The sequence below is a fragment of the Cnephaeus nilssonii genome, assembly GCF_951640355.1.
Source record: "Cnephaeus nilssonii genome assembly, chromosome: 2".
NCBI lineage: Eukaryota > Metazoa > Chordata > Mammalia > Chiroptera > Vespertilionidae > Cnephaeus > Cnephaeus nilssonii.
In genome coordinates, this window is record NC_137073.1 from 72,925,404 (window position 1) to 72,945,788 (window position 20,385).

The following is a 20,385-nucleotide window of genomic DNA, read 5'->3' on the forward strand; positions in this document are numbered from 1 at the left end:
GTGATTGACTTTATTTAGCATAATGTTTTCAAGGTTTATTCATGTTGTAGCATGTATCAGTACTTCATTCCTTTTTATTGTGGAATACTTCTTATATTGCTGTATATTTCTGAAAATATATCACATTTTATTTATCCATTCACCAATTAATGGACAATTGGGTGTTTCCACTTTGGGGACTGTTAGGAATAATGGTGCTGTGAATATTCATGTATAAGTTTTTGTGTAGACATATGTTTGTTTGTTTGTTTGTTGAGTATATACCTAGGCGTGGATATTTCTAGGTATGGTAATTTTGGAGGAACTGCCAATTTTTTTTCCCCAAAGCAGCTACACCATGTTACATTCCCACCAGCAGAGTATGAAAGTTCCAATTTCTCCATATCTTCTCCAATACTTGTTACTGTCTGTGTTTTTTAGTATAGCCACACAATGAGTGTGAAGTGGTATCTCCTTGTGGTTTTCACTTGCATTCCCCTGAAAAATTGGTGATGTCTGTTCTGATCAGGAATGTTTATTTTTATTTGTTAGATCATTTGGTCTTGTTTTTATATCCCGGATCATGGCTGTTCAGGAAACACAGAGTTTCCCAGATATTGGATCTCTCTCTCTCTCTCTCTCTCTCTCTCTCTCTCTCTCTCTCTCTCTCTCTCATCTTTCTTTCTCAGCATCCCTTTGTTTCTTGCTAAAATGCCTCCATTTAATACCTCTTGTCTCTCATTTCATTGGGCTCAGAGACCAAGCTGCTTCCCACATGTTCTCCTCTTCCCCAGCCTCCTTCACTCCCCACAGCCTGGGCTGTCTCCCCTGTTGGGATGTCCAGTGTCACCAGATTTCTTCAATCTCTCACGGTGCGCCCCGATCGGAAGGGCACTGTCCCCATACATGGTCAGGACCTGGAGTCCAAGGACTCAGAGTTCGATTTACTTTGAAGCAAATGTCATCTGCAGATCCAAAGTGAATCTTTTTCTTGTATCTTTATTAAGTATGCATTAAGTGTTTAAATTCTTTTAACAAACTTCTTAATATGTAGGTGTACTGAGTTATTTTTGTTTTTGTCATTAAATGTTGCTCTGTTGTTCTTCCAAGAAGATTGTGCTGATCAATGTTCTCTTGACTTTTTTTTTGTCTCTCCCACCATAAGACACCATGCACCAGTGAGATCCTTTAGCATTTAGGAAACTTCGAGAGGGCTCTGGGGAAACAAAACTGTCTGTCTATTCAGTTAGGTTTATTGATTTTTCTGAGTAACCCTAAAAAGTATTCTTACTACTCATAAAGTAGAAAACTAATAAAGTGTTTCTGCTTCAAAGGTAAATTCAGATCATTTAACTTGTATTATGTATTTGGAAACAGAAAGGGTGAAGTAGTTGATGCTTGCCCCAATAGAATATGTAAGCTTTCTCTAGTTTAATTCTCTGAAAAATTGTTGACCTCAATTCCCATCCTTCTCACTGTACAAGTATTCAGTACATTTTTGAATCCACATTCTACTTTTTTCTATCTCTTTTTCCTTAAAATATATTTTTATTGATTTCAGAGAGGAAGGGAGAGGGAGTGTGAGAGAGAAACATTAATGATGAGAGAATCAGTGATCGGCTGTCTCCTGCATGCCCCATACTGGGGATCGAGGCCATAACCCTGTCATGTGCCCTGACTGAGAATGGAACCGTGACCTCCTGGTTCATAGGTCGATGCTCAACCACTGAGCCACGCTGGCCTGGCTTTCTTCTGTCTCTTGATGGTATTTTCCTGCTGTCCTTGAACCTGCCAGATTCTAGAGGACCACTGTGGTACCTTTTTCATCTATCACTGCTTGATTGACATTCCTGACATAAATAGCTGTGCGGTAAAAAATTATCTGGCCACCTTAAAGGGTTTCAGATCTGGAAGGGGAGTCAAATAATTTGTGAATAAACTATAATACTCCCTCTAGGTACCAAATAATTTTAGTTTCCCTGAAATTCATTACTTCATTAGTATAATATATATATTATATATACACACACACATATACATATATATACATACACACACACACACACACACACACACACACACACATATACGTTAGGCATTCTTTCAAGATCAAACTGCAGGGATAACCAGGAGGGCTTTCACTGTAAAAGAAGACAAACATGTACTGTTACTGTATCTAAATATTCCAAACATGGGGCTTCCATGGTACTTGTTAGGGGATCTAGAATATCAGATCAAGCCTAGCATTACCCATGTCTCCCAAGTGAGAGTAACTCACAATATTTTGTACTTACCTTATGACTTTCATTTAAGGATCTCCAAGATTGGTGACTACCTGTGCTTTAAATTGGAGAAAAAAGTTCAGCTGTTTGTCTACTGATACGTAATAAATTAGGACACTGTTTTCTATTCCCCAGTTCCATTTTAACTTTTAGAGACCAAATGTTTTAAATCTTTCAACAGACTGTTGAGTCTTTTTATCCTTAATAAATGTTAAAGGAGAGATAAAATCCCATTGGTATGTTATTATAAGCAATGACATTAGCCCCTTTGAAATGAGGAAATCTTTTACTACAACCCTACGTAATCTTTTTCTTTTAAATCCCCATTCATTTCTGATTTTGCCCTTTCACTGCACCCATCTTCTTCTATCTTCAGCTCTTTTGGTGGCTACATCATTTATTTGGGGTCTGGCTGCCAATTTCCTTCCACCAGATTCCTTCTGATACCAGCGCAGCGGGAACGCTCCCATGCCCGTGCCTTTAGTCAATATATAAAGTCTGATTAGTGTCAGATTGGGAGGTGGGGGTCAGAGCCCTCAGTGTTGCAAACCATTTAAAACCTCTTCAAATGTTCAAAGGAATGTCTGAATAAAGATTCTGTTTCTGGCATTTAATTTGAATCACAGGCTATGGCTCTTGTACCTCTTTCTTTAATAACTGATGTATTTTATTTAAACTCATGGAAACAGAAAGGAGTCACCCTGGCTCTGCCCAAGAATACCAACAAAACCTCTCACAATTCATTTCTTGACTCTCAAGAAAGTACGTACAGAGAAGAGAATGCAACCTAGGAGGGCTCTATGCTTGGAATACATTCTTCTTAGGAAGTACGGTGTTTCAGAGTGTGGCTGTAACACCTACATCTAGGATTTGTTTCATAAATACCCAGATAGGCTCCTATTCTGCTCTGCAGACTTGGATGCTACTACTGGTGGTGATTATCCTTAATGAAAACGGCTAAGATTTGTTGAGTACAACTGTACTATATTAGGGTGGGTATTGTTGTTAACCTCATTTTTCACAAGAGGGAATTTAGACTCAGGGAATTGAGTAGCCTTCCCAAACTCACAGCATTTAACTCCTATCCCTTGAATACATTCCAGTGACTTTAGGGCAATAGGCAAGATAGAGAAAAATGATGACAGTCTTGAAACACTTAGACATTTCCTTCTTTATATGTAGTCATCATTTAGCTCAAGTTTTCCTTAAGTTCTGACAACAGAACTTAAGCATTCTTAAGAGTATAGTTAATTTAATATTTATTCAAGAAGAAGCCTTGACACAGAATGCCCACCAGCTAGTGTGTAATGGAATAAGGTCCTGAGCCACCTTGCCCTGTGCTGGGCTCCTGTTCCTCTGGTGATGGCTGGCTTTGTCCTGCCATTCTGGTGGCAGCTCTTCTGAGAGGCCCAGTTACCATCTACCATGATCGGAGAGATCTTATCTCTTCTTCTACTCACTCCAAGAGAGAGGGAACCCTGCCTGTCTTGTCTGCTGCCAGCTAGAGTGGTCCCTGGTCTGTGGCGGGTACTCCAGGAAGGTTTGTTAAAGGGGTAAGACTTCTCTTCCAGGCCAGGACCAGTGCTTCCTCAAAGCTCTCGAACAACCCCTTCGACTTCATTGCAACTGACCAGGCACCAGGTGGGACAAACAATTCTGATATTTGCCTAAATTCTCACAGGGTTCCAAGAGTTCCCCCCTTGCCAATATCCTATAAAATAAGGAGTATCTGTTTAGAACAGCTTCCTAAAAGTCAAGGTCACAGAGTGGTTGGATGAAGGCTCAGTAAAAACAGTGCAGAAATCAAAGTTAATTTACAGTGTCTTCAATCTATATTTTTGGAGGACTTTTCTCCATTTGTTTTCTGTTGTTGTTGTTCCCCCCAAATATCTGAGCTCTCTTTGGCAACCTGTGCTAGGTCCTAGGAAAGCAAACGAGAGGCAGAGGTAGAAGGGAAGACAAACCCATGAATAACTAATTTCTATTCAGAGATAAGTGCAATGAGTGTATGTAAGATATCGAGATAAGTGTCATAGAAAAGTATACAGGAAGTGCAGTAGAAGTACAGAGGAGAGATGAAGACTGGGGGAGTAAATGAAAAGTTCATCAAAGCCCTAGCAGGTTTGGCTTAGTGGATAGACTGTTTGCCTGTGGACCAAAGGGTCCCAGGTTCGATTCTGGTCAAGGGCACATACCTTGGTTGCAGGCTCCTCCCTGGCCCGGGACCTCCCGGGACCTCCCTGGTCCTCCCTGGTCAGGGCGCATGCAGAAGACAACCAATCGATGTGTTTCTCTCACATTGATGTTTCTCTCTGTCTTTCTCTTTCTCTTCCACGCTCTGTAAAAAAAATCAATGGAAAAATAGCCTCTGGTATGGATTAACAAAACAAAAATAGTTCACCAAAGATGTGACATTTAACCTGGGATTTTAAGTTTAAGTCAGGCAGGAAAGAAGGGGAAGAAGAGCATTTAGGCAAAGGAACCAACATGTACAAAGGCAAAGACAGCATGAACCTGTTCTAACTACAGGGAGAAAGAAGTTAGCTCTGTGTGAAGCCCAGGGCACGCTTTATGGGGAAGGGCAGGACTTGATGCTCCAAAAGTAGGTTGGTCCAGATGTGAAGGATTCTCTGTGCTGGGCAGAAGTTGGAACTTTTTCCTGATTGGAAAGCAATCGGAGGTCTTTAAACACGGATGTGGCCTGTTGGTTTGGGGCTTCACAAAGATGCCCCCGACAGCAACGTGAAGGGGAGTGGCAGACCCATGGCAGTGTGGCTGGATTGGAAACCCACTGGAAAGATACATTTGGCAGAAATGAATGCACATTCAGTCAAAAATGGTTGAATGTAGAGCAAAAGGGAAAGAGAACATCAGGCTGTAAACTGAGTATCTGGGTAGAGATATTCTCCAAAATCTTGTAGTTGGAGAAAATCTCATTTACCTAATCTTTTAGAGGAACGACTAAGCTACATGTTAACTCTCCAATTTACATATTAGTCATGTGGAAAAAAAAATTGTCTAAAAGAAGCAGCCATCACCAAGCAGGCCCTTTGTTTGGACAAAGAGGCTTCTTGGTATTTGAAATCAGTCTACTCATCTGTCACACTCACACTGGTGGCCCTGTTCAGAGGGAAGTCCAGACCCTGTGCAAGGCTGCTGGGGCGTTCCCTGCTTTTCCTTCCATGGTCCCCAAAGCAGAGAGGAGGATGTCTTGGGGAAGCCGGGCTAACAGATCCCTGGGGGCAGTGAGGCGGAGATATATGTTGATGGTTCAGGGCAGCCTGCCACAGCCAAGCCACAACATTGCATCGGGTGGGGCGTAGTCCTGAAAGCCAATGTTGCTGTCACAGTTCCATCTTAATTTTTATCAGCTGGATATGGATGAGGCTTCATGGTCGTATACTTAATGCTTTTGCTCAGATCTTTGGCTAACCGATGTTTTTCCGTGACTCTTTGACAGTTATTTTTGTTCAGTAATGAATAATAAAGTGAGATTTACCATCTGTGTATGACAGCATTTGTTTTATTTTGACATTTCTTTTCTGGACAGCAAAGGTTTTATAATTAGCTTTTCCCTCTGCCAAAAAACATTCTGAAAAACCATTTCCCTGAAAAAAATGTTTCATAGTTTCCTTTTTACTAGTTGCAGTCATCTTATTTGAATTTGGAAGTTTTTTAATAAGTCATTCAGGAAATGACATAAGAAAATTTTCTTTTGAAAATTAATTCTTTACAAGAACAAAAATTAACTTTTGCCCAAAGGAAATTAGGAGAGAAAGTGAAAAGAAATATGTTTGAGATGGTGGTGGTTCCATTATCTTTTTAAAAAATTTTATTGAGGTAAATTTGGTATATAACAATATATAAGTTGATATATATTATATAAAGTTGGTATATACCACTATATAAGTTCCACTGTAATTCAACATCTGTATGCTCTACAACGTAATCACCCCAAAAGACTAGTTACTATCTTTCAGCAATACTATATACCCCTTTTCATTTTTGTCAGACTTAAGTGAGCAATATTAAAAAAAACACCCTATTCTACCTTGTTTCAAATGAGCTTATTTGATTCTTGCTGTTATCCTGATCAGTTTTGTGTCCAACTCGTTGAAATACTGGGGAGAATGTGCTAAGATTGATGGGCAGCCCCCTATTTTCAAAGGCCTCGTAAGCGGCAGCCATCGGCCTGGTGCTGCCTGTGGAGACGCAAGCCTCCCCACCCCACCCGCCTACAGAGCTGAACGGCCCTCTTCACGCAGCCACATCCACAGTTGGCTCTGTGACTGGGGAGCCGAGGAGAACAAGTTGCAGGTGTGTTAATTACTAGTGCTTCATCGCTAGAGTGCTCAAAAAAAAAAATGTGGAGGAAGCCACATTGATAACCGACGATAGAATGGCTTATCATTGCTAATGGCAAAAACATCACACTGAGCTAATGGCAAAAACAGTCACACTCACTGCGCTGGCACCCTCCCCTAATACGATGAGGAAACACCTTCAGCTCCTACAGTAGCAACGGTGGCCAAGTTCTCTTTTCAGCCTAGAGTGTTTTCCTTTCCAAGTCATTCCTAAGGGCTGCTCCTAGAATCTGATTCCAGACGCAGCCACCCTTACCCCATCATCTCCACTCTATTCCCACCACCGTCATTATCCAACTTTTGTATTGAGCACTAACAAATATGTGCAACTGGAAGAGACATTTTGGAATCTCAAAAGTGCATCTATTTAAAATGGAGAAAACAGACATCTTCTACATTGAGCCAGTAACGTTGATAACAAGCCAGACAATAGAGCGAGATAACAGTGCTGTCTCAGCCATTCTTGTTCTCACGGGTAGAGTGTGAGCATTTATATCCAGTATATTTCTGTATCATGAACAGCACCTTCTTTTAAATTTTAATATGTTGGTTATGGGTCACATACTCTAGAAGTATAAGGAACATGGAGGAATCCCTTTGTCTAAAGATGGTGCCCTTGTTTTGAATATACAGGTCAGTTCATGTGAAATAGAATGTGTATTTAATGCACTGGCTTGGGTGACAGTTGGGGTCTTGGGCATTTTTAAGAAGAGATATGAGGTTTGAGGAGAGGTTCTTGTGAGTCTGTGACAGCAGCTGGGATTGCTTGCCCCCCACCAAGGTGTTGAAGAATTGTTACCTTCATCTTATCTAGCTCAGGACTCTTCTCCCTCCCTTCACAAAGCAGAGAGAAACAGAGGACCAGGTGTGTTAAAGGCTAAATTAGAAGCCACCTTGGCAGTAGATCCTTGAATTTCTTACCCACCAACAACAGCGATTCTCCTCCAAAGGGAACGATCGCCTAGAAAATGCTCTCCTTCTGCTCTATCGCAGGAAGAGTGCACACTTGGCTGAGGTTGACTGCTTTTGGTTCCATAGGGAAGGGAAGCTTTCTGTGGCCTACGGTCTAAAACCCCCTCTACGTCAAGAACGTCAGGAGCGTGGCCCTCTGGGAGCATGGGACCTGGAGAGTCACACAGACCTTGTTTGAATCCTACATTTCTCAGCTATTGGTTTGGCCTTTTCACATCTCACTTGTTAAAGCAACAAAATGATTATAACACCAGACTATTTGGGTTGTTAACATATTAGCTGCCATTTACTTAGGCTTAGGTTGTGCCAGGTACCTAACCCAGCAATGATCATAGAAGGTGTCATTTACATTTTAGTCATGTAGAATGAGTCTCACCATAATACATGAGGTAGCAATTATTATCTGCACATGAAAGGTAAAAAACAAACAAACAAACACAAAAAAAACCTGAGACAGCCTATTGTCCCACCTCACACAGCTAGTAAGTGATGATATCAGGCTTCCAGTCTGTCAGACTCTGGATTCTGTGAGCGGTAATATGAAATTAAAGTGGTGCCTGGTGCATAGTAGGTGCTTGCTTAACACATATTAGTTCCCTTTCCTCCCATGTGTATCCTGTGGCTTTGAAAGATCTTGATTTCTGTGTTAGATGTTTATTTGTAAGGTTCTGTAGAGCAGGTCTGTATTACTGCCCCCATGTGGTTCATTTGGATAACAGTGGTTTTTTTAAAAAAATGTTTAATTAAAGTAGTATAATATCCATGCAAATAAGTGTTATTTAAAATAGGTCTCTAACGTCACCTAAGTGTGTGGATAGTTTTGAAGATAAGATGATTCTACAACCTCACTACACAAGAAATACCACTTTTTACTTTCTACAGTCCAGCTTCATTTCTAATTGAGCCCTAACTGGCTGGTAGGATACTTAACCTCGGTCACACTTGCAGCTTCTCTCCTGGCCTCACCAAGGTCTTCCATTCCTTCAGCTGTCTTGGAAGAAAACCCTTCTCTCTCCTGGCACAGCGCACGATGAGGCTTTCTGTTTTGCCATCATCCTGTCGAGAAGAGAAGAATTTTTCTTGCAATTATTTTTTTCCACCCGACTGCTCTGTTTACAGAGACATTTAGCCCACTAGAGAAAATCTTCAACTTTCACACTTAAGGAGGAGTTCAAATCACCAGGGAGTAGAGTGTTGGTTCAGTTACCAGTTTAAATGTGAGAAAACGTTTCCAAGAGGAAAATAAAAAGGTCCGCTGTCCCCACCTATCAGGAGCTTTACGTCGCTAAGTGAAACTCATTCACAGGTTTCATTTCATGTGCCAAGAGGGCTCGGCTTACCTGGATTCATCGTCTTGTGTTACACCAAGCTGCAAGCATACACTTAAAACCCTGTGCCTCAACTCTAATTGAAAAAATTAAAAAAATATTATTAAAAAAACAACAACAACCCAGTGCCTTGATTAGCACAGGGCTCCACCCCAAGCAGTCACCCTTAGGGGACATCTTTGTTTTTCAGTGGCCCTATCCACAGAGGACTGATTGGTCTCCTGTCAGATCTGGTTATGTCTGTGTGATGGAGGGTAGTTTTCAGAGGAAAAGGGGTAGTTGGTACAGGAGAGGGTAAGGAGGAATTATCTTTTTTAGTTCTTAAGCACCCTTTATAACAACAAACACAGAAGGCTTCCGTTCTTAAACATTGTCCTAATGCCAACATCTATCTAATTATATTTCAGATAACGGTGGGCAGACTTTGGCCGGGGGCAATAACTGGCCCCTTCGAGGGAGAAAGTGGAGCCTGTGGGAAGGAGGCGTGCGAGGGGTGGGCTTCGTGGCCAGCCCCTTGCTGAAACAGAAGGGCGTGAAGAACCGGGAGCTCATCCACATTTCCGACTGGCTGCCAACTCTGGTGAAGCTGGCCGGGGGCAGCACGAATGGTACCAAACCTCTCGACGGCTTTGACGTGTGGAAAACCATCAGGTACCGGTGCATCTTTTTCTTTTTCCTCTCAGGACAGACCTGTAAGAACAGCTCCACTCAACTGAGTGAGGATGATAGCTTTTTGTGAAAATGATAGCTCAGCTTACAAATAAATGATTTTTTAAAAAAGAAAGGCCTTTAGAAATATTGTAAATATTTTTTTCGGGTTTTTGATTCATAGACCTCTTTGAAACTGAAATATGTGAACTTACAGGAAAAAGGTACCTAAACCTATGCACAAAAATTTAGATAGCATTTATTTTTATGATATTAGACATTGGTTACACTTTCTATCTATGTGATTGTGTGTTACGTGTTGTTGAGTCAACTCTGACTCCTTACAAGTCTATGAATGAGTGATGTTCACAGTGCTCTATCCTCCACAGCGTAAGGCTTCTTTTATTGAATCAGTCCATCTTATATTTACTCTCTTTTCCTGATGCCTTGTATTTTTGCCCAGCATTATTGTCTTTTCCAAAGACCCTTTCCTTCTCATGATGTGCCCAAAGTAGAATAGCTTCAGTTTTGTCATTTTTGCCTCCACCGGTGGTTCAGGTGTAATTTGCTCTAGGACCCACTAGTTTGTCTTTCTGGTAGTCCAGGGCATCTGTAGACCTCTCCTCCAGCAGCAGATTTCAAGTGAATCAATTTTTTTCCTATCAGCCTTCTTCACCGTCCAACTTTTGTATCCATAGTAGTATTTGGGAGTACAATGGTGTCAATGATCTTAGCCTTGGTCTCTCTCTAATCTTTCCTAATTCTTTCATTGCTGCCCTTGCAAGTCTCAGCCTTCTCTTGATTTCACATAGAAAAATGTGAAAAACATTTTTTACAAACTTCTGCCTCTCTCACTTATCTTTAATGCAAAATTAATACCTACTTTATGATTAAAAAAGAAATAAAAATTCTCAAGCAGAGCAAAACTTGAACTTCAATTCAGCTTATCACCAGCTTTCACCATGAAGGCTACTGAAGTTGGACTAAAAAAGTAGGAGGAAGTTTTGAGTGGATTTAATATGACAACATGTTGTCATGCTTGACATCCAGTCAGTTTTGATTTGTGTGTGTGTGATAAACAGGTTATAAAACCCAGCTTGCAAAAGCACACATAGCAAATGAAGTCAGAGCTCTGTAGCACATTTTGCCAAATGAGGGTAGGCTTGAGTTGAGAAGTAGTTGAATTCATTTTGAATAATTTCCTCTGCCCCCAGTTCACTGAGTTTATTTTCTTTGACTAAGTCCAAGTCATTGATGTTCATCCATATCACCAAGCTGTGGATTGTAAGTCCACATGTCAGTCTTAAGATTCTCTTGATCAGAAGTAACCTTTGGCACTTGTTTGCTTCTGCCTGCAGAAAATTTGGAAAAAGTTTAGTTCCTTAACTCCAGATTTGCAGAAAGTCTGTCTTCAGTGTTAGAACACTGAACTCCTACTGACCAGTCTCTTATAAACAGAGCTCTCCATTCTTGAGCATGCATAGTGTTTGTTGACTGCAGGGCTTTACCCAAAAGGTATGGTGAAAAACATTGTCCAAGCATGTTAAACCATGGGGAAGTACATGCTCCTTTTCTATTTTTTAAAAAAGGTAAAATTGCTGCCCAATGTTTAATCAAGAATTTGAAGACTTTCCTCTGGAAATCCAGCAAATTTCCCTTTAGTAGGTGAAGATCCGCTCTTATGCTCTCCTTTCTTGATAAAAAGATCCTGAAAAAAGTGACGTAGCCCCTAGCCTATGAAGTCGTTGCTTCGCACAGCATCACAAGCCTTCCTTCAGTGGCAGAGCACCTGGCACCCGTACCCGCTGACCCAGTAAGCCATCGGTCAGATGGACATCTGGAGCCTCTTTCCGAAGCCTCAGAAACACGTGGACAGCCAAATGCCAGAAACACATCATCTGTGCCCAGAGTTCTGCAAATTTTTTTCCAGTCACATATTTACTTGGAAATACCATTTCCAAGATGATGGTAGTTGTTGAAAATTTCAGTAAGGTCTGATGAAATAGGAATGCCAGTAATGGGTGAAAAATAGAGTTGGCTGTGCTGAGAGCACTAGGGTTTCACTAGTTGCCTAGTTATCAATTCCTCTTAGACCCGCTTTAAAATATTAAAAAGTTAGGAGAAATAGCAGTTCTGGAGTGAGTGACATTATTTGCAATTGAAGCTCTTTCAACTGCTTCCATTTTTTTTCTGTTCCAAGCCACAGACCTTGTTTGTCATTTACAGGGGACATGACTTCTCCAAGCTCTTTCCAATTCCAATATTACCAACGCCTTTTATTACATGCCTTTCCCATTCCTCAGTTCCTAATTTTAATTAATCTTTTGATTGGCTGGTTAATATTTTAAAATAATTTTTAGTAAAGTTATACAAATAGTGAGTTCTTTTAGTCTTTGCATATAAAAAATATCTATTACCTCCAAACATAAATAATAATTTGACAAACAATTCTTGTCAAATCTTTTCTCTCAGCATTCTATAGACATTGTTTTATTGTCTCTTTTTAAAAAATATTGTTTTATTGATTTCAAAAAGGAAGGGAGAGGGAGGGAGAGAGAGAAACATCAATGATGAGAGAATCATTGATCTGCTGCCTCCTGCACACCCCCTACCAGAGATTGAGCCCACAACCTGGGGCATGTGCCCTGACCAGGAATTGAATGGTAACCTCTTGGTTCATAGGTCCACACCCAACCACTACACCGGAAGGGTGCTTTATTGTCTTTTGATAAGTACTATTCTAGAAAAGTGTAACACTTTTACCTGCAAACAAAATTTTTTTCCTTTATTCTTTTATCATTTCTTTTCTTTTTATTTTATCCATATGAGAAGATGACTGTTAGCTGAACCTACTGTGGTAATCATTTCACAATGTATATAAATCAAATCATCATGCTGTATGCCTTAAGCTTATACAGGGATGCATGTCAATTATTTCTCAGTAAAACAAACAAACAAAAAAATGTTTGCCCCGCCGGCATAGCTCAGTGGTTGAGCATTGACCCATGAATCAGGAGGTCACAGTTCGATTCCCGGTCAGGGCACATGCCTGGGTTGTGGGCTTGATCCCCGGTGAGGGGCGTGCAGAAGGCAGCCAGTCAATGGTTCTTTCTCATCTTTGATATTTCTATCTCTCTCCCCCTCTCTCTTTCTCTCTGAAATCAATAAAAATATATTTTATAAAATTGTTTGATCTTTTTTAAAATCTTAAAAAAAGCTGACATTGCAATCTTGGTGGCTGACAAGGTAGAATTTATGTCAAAATTATTGATAAATACAGTGATGGAAATGGTGAATATGGTGATTTTTTTTGACCCATGTATTTAGAAGTATGTTGTTAATTTCCAAATATTTCAGGTTTTCTCTAATGATATTGTTGATGTCTAGTTTAATTCTGTTTTGGTCAGGGAACATACTTATTATTTCAATTCATTTAAATTTAACACTTGGGCCTATATATGATCTTTCTTGGTGTCTGCCATGTGGACTGGAAAAGAATGTGTATTCTGTAATTTTTAGGGGCTGTATTAGGTTTCTCTTTATGATCCAGTCAGAAAATATTTTATTTTAGTAGATGAGTTTATATGCATTGCTATGACTGGCATTTTTATTCTTAGTTTTGTCATATTATTTTGTGTTATATTTACTTCTATCTTTGATCTTTTGTTTGTTAGTTCTTTTAATATTTAGAATGATGTATATTTCATTTCATTGTTAGCATTATACTATTATCTTTATATAATCCTCTCAGTCCATTTTTTAGTTAATCCTTACCCGAGGATATTTTTCCATTGATTTTTAGAGAGAGTGAAAAAGAGGGGGAAAGACAGAGAGAGAAACATCGATGTGAGAGAGACACATCGACTGGTTGCCTCCTGCGCGCACCTCGACCAGGACTGGGGATCCCGCCTACAATTGAACCTGGGACCCTTCAGTCCTCAGGCCGTCGCCCTATCCACTGAGCAAAACCAGCCATGGCTCAGTCCCTTTTTTAAAACTTAGGTTCTACTCTTTGGTTTGTCAGCTTAAAATGGCATCTTTAACTCTATAAGGAAATCAACTAGCTTATTCAACTTTACCCTTTCTCTCACCCTTTTCTGCCAGTTTTATTTTTAGTCGTATTAATTCTACTGTGTCAGAGCATATAATATATATAATATTGTTTTTCTATCCTTACCTACAATTTTGTTTTAGCCTCAGTTCTACAATATATTAAATGCTAAGCACTCGTCCATTTCTAAAGTTTTTCTCATTTATCTCTTAGTTGGAGGAATTCATTCTTTAATAGATTTCTCAAGATTCTTAGAATTTTTGCATGTCTATTAAAACATTTTCTACAACCTTGAGAATTGATAAGTAGTTGAACTGATACAAAATTCTTGTCTCATACTGTCTTTCCTTGACTTTCTTGAAAATGTCACCCTTCTCTTTACTTGTTTTGTATGCTGCTGTTGATATGTTTAATGTCAACCTGATTTTATTTTCTTTGCAAGTGACTTGGTCCTTTTGCCTGGAGGCCCAGAAGACTTTTATTACAACTACTATTATTATCTAAAGTCTAAGACTTTTACTTGATATGCTTCAAAGGTAACCATGTTCCCAGTCAATATTTCCAGATACACATTGTACATTGAGGTCTTTTATTTCAGAGATTTTTAAATTATAGTTTTAAATATTATGTTTTATTGTTTTGTGTTTCCTCTTCAGGGACTTCAATTATAAGTATTATTTAATCTTATTTATATGTTTTTTGTTTCTATCAATTTCCCTCTGATCCTTTTTACTTTTTAATTTTTTAATTTGAATTATCTTCTCTGTTTTCATCTTTAGTATCTATCTGCTTTTATACACCTTCAGTTATACTAGTATATCATATCCCTTCATTTCTGAGATTTTGTCTTTTCTTTTAGTTTCTTCCTTTAGTTCAGTGTCTAAGTTTTTAAATTTTTAATTCGTAGTCTTTTTTATATTGGCAGTTCTGATTTAATTATGTTTGATTCATGTTGAAATATCATGTTACCGTTTTCTTCTGCTTTTTCCCCTCGTAGTAGGGGAATGTTTTTATTTGCCAAAAGTTTTTAATTCTCACTTAAAAAAATTTTTTTTAAATATATTTTATTGATTTTTTACAGAGAGGAAGGGAGAGGGATAGAGAGTTAGAAACATTGATGAGAGAGAAACATCGATCAGCTGCCTCCTGCACACCCCCTACTGGGAATGTGCCCTCAACCAAGGTACATGCCCTTGACCGAAATCAAACCTGGGACCCTTCAGTCCGCAGGCCGATGCTCTATCCACTGAGCCAAACCGGTTAGGGCTTAATTTTTATTCCTATGCTAACATTGTTTAGATGCTGCTCCTGCACTTTCCAAGCCACTTCCTCTTGACTCCCCAGTAGCCATCTCTCTGATCCGCCAGGCATCAGACTGCATCAGAATCATTGTGGAGTTTATTTAACTAGACATGCTGAGTCCCTTCCCCTCTTGTACCCCTCACTGTCCTTTGCATAATTCCCACCTGACTCTAATAAGATGGACACCAACACTGAGCTTTCGGGTCTCAGGTGGTTGTTTAAACCCTATCCAGAGTTTAAATTAATGTTCCGTCTCCTGCTTATGTTGTGGGCTTGGGTGTTAGGTGATTTTACTCTTTCCTTTTCAGTATGTTGTTTTGTTTTTTCTCAAAAAAATGTGTGGAGAGATTCAAATTTAGATGGCCACCAGTTTTCTGTGGAAATCTGGAAACTCACATGTTCTTGGGCCTTTGTGCTCGTTTAAGACAAACAGCACTAGAAACTATAGTTGAAGCATGATAAGTATGGTTGGTAATAAAGATGATAGGGATCTCCAGCCAGTAGCTCTGCCTTTGAAGACTGCCAAGTGACTATATATGTTTTTAAGTTAAAGCAGAATGTTTAAAGAATGATGTGTTTATTTTTTTTATTTCCTACTTTACCCTTTTTGACAAAAGAGCTCTACCCGATGCCCCTAGTATGTACTAGTAGAGCGCTGCATGCTGTTTTAGATTTCTTTTGTACTTAGGTGCTATATTCTAGGATTCTGCATGTCATGCTAGTTTCTTCTGTTTACTCCCATGTGGTCTGGTGTTTGCTGCTGGGGTGGAAATAGGGAGGGATGCTGCCTGGGGGTGAGGGAGGATGGACAGAAGGCTTGCTTTGAAGCCTGCTAACGGGAGAGCATTGCCTATTTTTTGTGGTGCTGCCCCCTGAGTCCTCTACCTAAAGGTAGACAGAATGACACCATCTTCTTCTGTTTTTCTTGGGATCAGGTTTTGATTCTTCTGGTGGAATCCAAGAATATGTTGTTAATCTCTGCAGCACTGGCATTAGGGACATTCCCTCGGGACTTTGGCATCTGGTCTTCTCTTCATTTTCCAACACTGTTGCCAGTTTTCATCTCTTTGTAATTCTTCATGAGTTTTATAATGGAAATTGGAATAAAGGCATATTAGGCCCTGCTGGTTTGCCCAGATACTAACCCAAAAGAACTACCAATTATTTTACATTAATGAGTAGGAAAAAATTATATTAAGGGCATGATTCCATCATTTTTTATAATATTACTTAATAATATTTCTTAAGTATCCTACTTAAAATTTTTTAATAAGATTCCTTAATAAAAATGACATGAAAAATTCTCTCCTCATATATAACTTTATACAAATTAATTTTCTCATTAAATATAGTCAAAATTTTATCATTTCCATGCCTAAACTCTTTATTTGTGACAATGTTTGCATGTTAAAATGGCTTTTCAAGGAACATGGGATTTACACAAACCCAGTATCACGCACACCCACATAACAAAGAACATAAGTATTGTAAGATATTTATAATGGTTAAAAATGTGAACTCTGTGGTTATATCTGGTTCCAATCCTGTCTCCATTTATGTTTTGTGTGATCTGGGCAAGTTACTTAACAACTCTAAGCATCAGTTTCCTCATGTGTAAAGTGCACTATTAGTGGTACCTGCCTCATAGTCACTTGTAGGAGGATTTAGTAAAAGAATCTGTATAAAACACTTAGCACAGTGCCTGGGAAATAGTAACAGCACTGTATTTTGAAGTGAAGATGATGATGATGAAGATGCTTACAAAGGGTTAATGGGATGGACATTACTATGTAGGTATTTGTTGAATTTTCTTTTAATTAGTAACTTTTTTTCAAAATTTCACCTCAGAAAATATTGCCCTGGCTGTTTCTCTTTGTAAAAATTTGATACTGCCTTACAGGGTGTGTCTTTTTATGACAGATGGCCAGTAGCTAGTGGTAAAAGAAGTATGGAATGTAATAGCGTTTCACTTATTTATGGGAAATGTTTTACTGCCCCACCCTTCAACTGGTTGGAAAATGAAAGTCAAAAACTGGAAACTCTATTTATAAATGGACAGTGCTGTGATCTCAGTGTCTGAAACTGTAGACTTTTAGAAAATATTTATAGCATATTGGAAACTAGTCACTGATCAATTTCTCCTTGTCCTATTTTTTAAAAAATTAATCCAGAAAATATGAAATTTGAGGTAAATTAAAATTGAATACTGAAATGTATCAGTCTTTAAGGCAAGAGGATGGAGAAAAACTCTTAATAGAGACATTTGAAGTCAATAGAGATATTTGTTAATGGTGCCTAATAATAAGCTACATGAGTAAAAATAGAATACATTCAAGGAGATACTGAGGCCATGTCTACATTTCACTAAGGAGACAATTTAGCATTGTGGTTAGGAGCGGGGAACTCAGGGGTCAGTCTGCCTGAGTTCCAAATCCAATTCTATCACCTGCTTAACCATGTAATCTTGTAACTCACTTAACTGCAGTATGCCAAGGTGGTGTCTACATCATGGTGTCATAAATGAAATAATGCATGTAAAGTATTTAAAATGGTAAATGCTCTATAAATGCTGGTCACTATTATTCCAATTAGCTCAGCCAAAGACCCCCAAGAGACTCCAATTTGATTGTTATGGACATGTGTGCGACGTGCCCATTTCACTGGTTTAGAGGTGGGTGTCCACCATCACGTGGTCATTGTGAACTGACTGCCTTGGCCACTAATGCATGCGAGGCAGGAGGAGAGCACTGTGCAGTAAGGATCCTTGAAGAGTCCCGCAGGTGCTTACCTAATTAGAGAACTCTCCTTGGTTCCCATCAGCCTGGAGCCCAAAGAGCTGCCATCATAGAAACTCCCCTTCCTTGGTTCACCTAAAAACAAGGAACTTGTGTGAGTGTTGAAAAATCACTATAAACATCATCAGTCATTATTCAGAGATTTACATTCCACAAATGGAATCAACAGTCCCGGGGAGGTAGTGTTGCTTATACAGCTAAACTGTGCCATCTGCCTAAACTGAAAAATAAGGAAAATTCCTAGATAACAGATTGAAACATACCTTTTTTATATGCAGCTTATCATGAGTAGACTGTGTGACTTAGCCCTATTTGACACTGATGCTTTTCTAAAGAGACTCTCACATGGGAGAGAGTATCACAACAGGCCTTAGAAATTAGTTATAGCTACATCATTGTATTTCATAGGAGAACTCTTGCTAGCAAGAAGAATGGATAAGAATATTAATGTCCATTGTATCTATATATTATTCTTATATCTGCATCTCAGATTGTAGCCTTGCATTTGTGGTTGTATTTTTCCCGTGTCCGCATAGTCAAAATCTGCATTTTGCAATGAAAGTTGTTGTTGATCTTAAGCGACCAGCTTATTTAGCACTCAGTATATCCCAGGCACTATGCTAAGTGCTTTACATTTGTTGCCTCATTTAATTCATAGCAACCCTGTAAGTTGGTACTTTTATCCACATTCTGCTAGTGAGAAAAACAAGGCTCAAGTTTATATGGCCAGTAATTTGTGGAGTTGAGATGCAAACTCTGAAAGACTGTGCTCTTAAAGACAATGCTATTTTGCATATGAGAAAGCCAGGGCTTCAGAACGAGGCAGAAGTAAGACCATAAACTATTGAAGCAACTGACATTGCCCAGTTTCTAGTGCTTTGGTTGTATGGAAAAGAAACTTTGGAATAATGTGCAAAAGAATAATGAAATACAGTATTTATAGCATTACCTATACATACATATAGAAACATAGAGAAGATAGAAGCTAACACATGTTATAATACAGCAATAATCAATCCCATAAGCATTTTATGAGTTTGATGAGGCCACAATTTGTTCTTTAAGATTGTGGTGATCACAGTTGATAGTTGCTAAAAGCTGTTATGAACATACTAAACACTTTTATTTTAATCCAACCCACTTTGATACACATACCTTTGAGGAAGAAATTGTATCATATACTAAAACTTTTGTTCTGCAAATGATACTATCAGGAAAGCAAAAAAAACAACCCATAGAATTAGAGAAAATATTAACAAAACATGCATATAATAAGGAACTTTCATCCAGAAGATGAAAAATAATGGTGATGGGAATTGAAGAGTTTTGTTTGTTTGTTTTAATACATTTAATTTTGTTTTAACATTTCCTTACTTCGCAAATACAACATTGCCAATCACAACCCAGATTTTCTTGAAATTTCATGGTCCTTAGAATCCCAAAACACTGCTGTGGATAACTAGCTGTGAGTTTGGGGTGTGGATATTGGGCCACCTGAAAACATGGCCTCTTAGTACCTCAGGAGCCTTAACTGGTTATTCAGATATGTACAAATCCCAGGGCGTTAAAAGCACTTGGCAATCTCCTATTGGATTATCAAGTTCTCCACAGTTCTCTCCCAGTGATTGGAATTGTGTCTAACATCTTCCGTAAGGCTAAGTATATACTAGCAAAATGACCTGGGTGCTTCATGTACACCCCACATACATCTGATGTTTACGCTCCCATTTTTTAAAGAATACTCTTTTGAGAGTCACACAACCCATTATGTAGCCAATAACTTACTATGTGCCTTGCTCTTCAGCAACGTGAGGGGTTGGACTAAGTGATCTTCAAGGTTTTTTCCAGCACTATTGTAGGTTGTGATTGTATTTGCATGCACCCTCTTTTTATGTTAAAGAAGTATATATATTTCACATGTACTTGTATTAACTATAAGTTCTAACCATGTTGCCAATCTGGACAGGGAAGACAGTAGCTTTTTCTCACATAAGCTGATATCCACGAGGCATGTTGAATCTATACTACTGATGCCGCCACTGTAGCAGATGCTCTGTCTCCATTTCACTGTGAAGATTCAGTATGTTTAAATACAGCTACATTGTCTATTGCAAAAGGTCACAGGACTCATTTTTTTTAAATACGCTTGACACTGAAATTCTTATATAAATGTTCAGTCATTGTTATAATGTAAACAAATGAGGACTACTTGGCGATACATGTTAGTTGGCAAATTTGCTATTTTCTACAAGTATAAGGATAGGAGGTATTAAAATCATTTATACCCATTTGAGAGAGGAAATTGACATTTTCTAAAAAATTCTTTTCTAGTGAAGGAAGCCCGTCCCCCAGAATTGAGCTGCTACATAACATCGACCCAGACTTTGTGGACATTTCTCCGTGTGAGTACCTTGTTCACTGCTGCTCAACGAAATCTGTGTGGCTCGCAAAGATGGTTTTCTTACCTAATGTGTCTCTAGCCTTGCTTTCTCTTTTTCCACTTGAATTTTCTGGAAAGGTAAACCAGCTCTCCATGGCAGCTGTTGTCTAGTCTCACCGTGGCTTTGATACCACCAAGCTGAATTCTGTTCTCTGCTCTGCAGACTTACTAACTGTATGGCCTTTAATTAAGCCTTTTCACTCTCCGTGCCTCACCTTTCCCAC

At 39.0% G+C, this 20,385-nt stretch overlaps 1 protein-coding gene across 1 annotated transcript in view; it reads left to right on the top strand.

The window, feature by feature from the left end:
- Window positions 1-20,385, top strand: part of ARSB (arylsulfatase B) — a 132,701-nt gene that overhangs the window by 57,159 nt on the left and 55,157 nt on the right. The window contains exons 5-6 of the mRNA XM_079793522.1: window positions 9,333-9,576; window positions 20,053-20,123. Coding sequence (XP_079649648.1) covers window positions 9,333-9,576; window positions 20,053-20,123 — 315 coding nt within the window. The remainder of the gene's footprint in view (window positions 1-9,332; window positions 9,577-20,052; window positions 20,124-20,385) is intronic.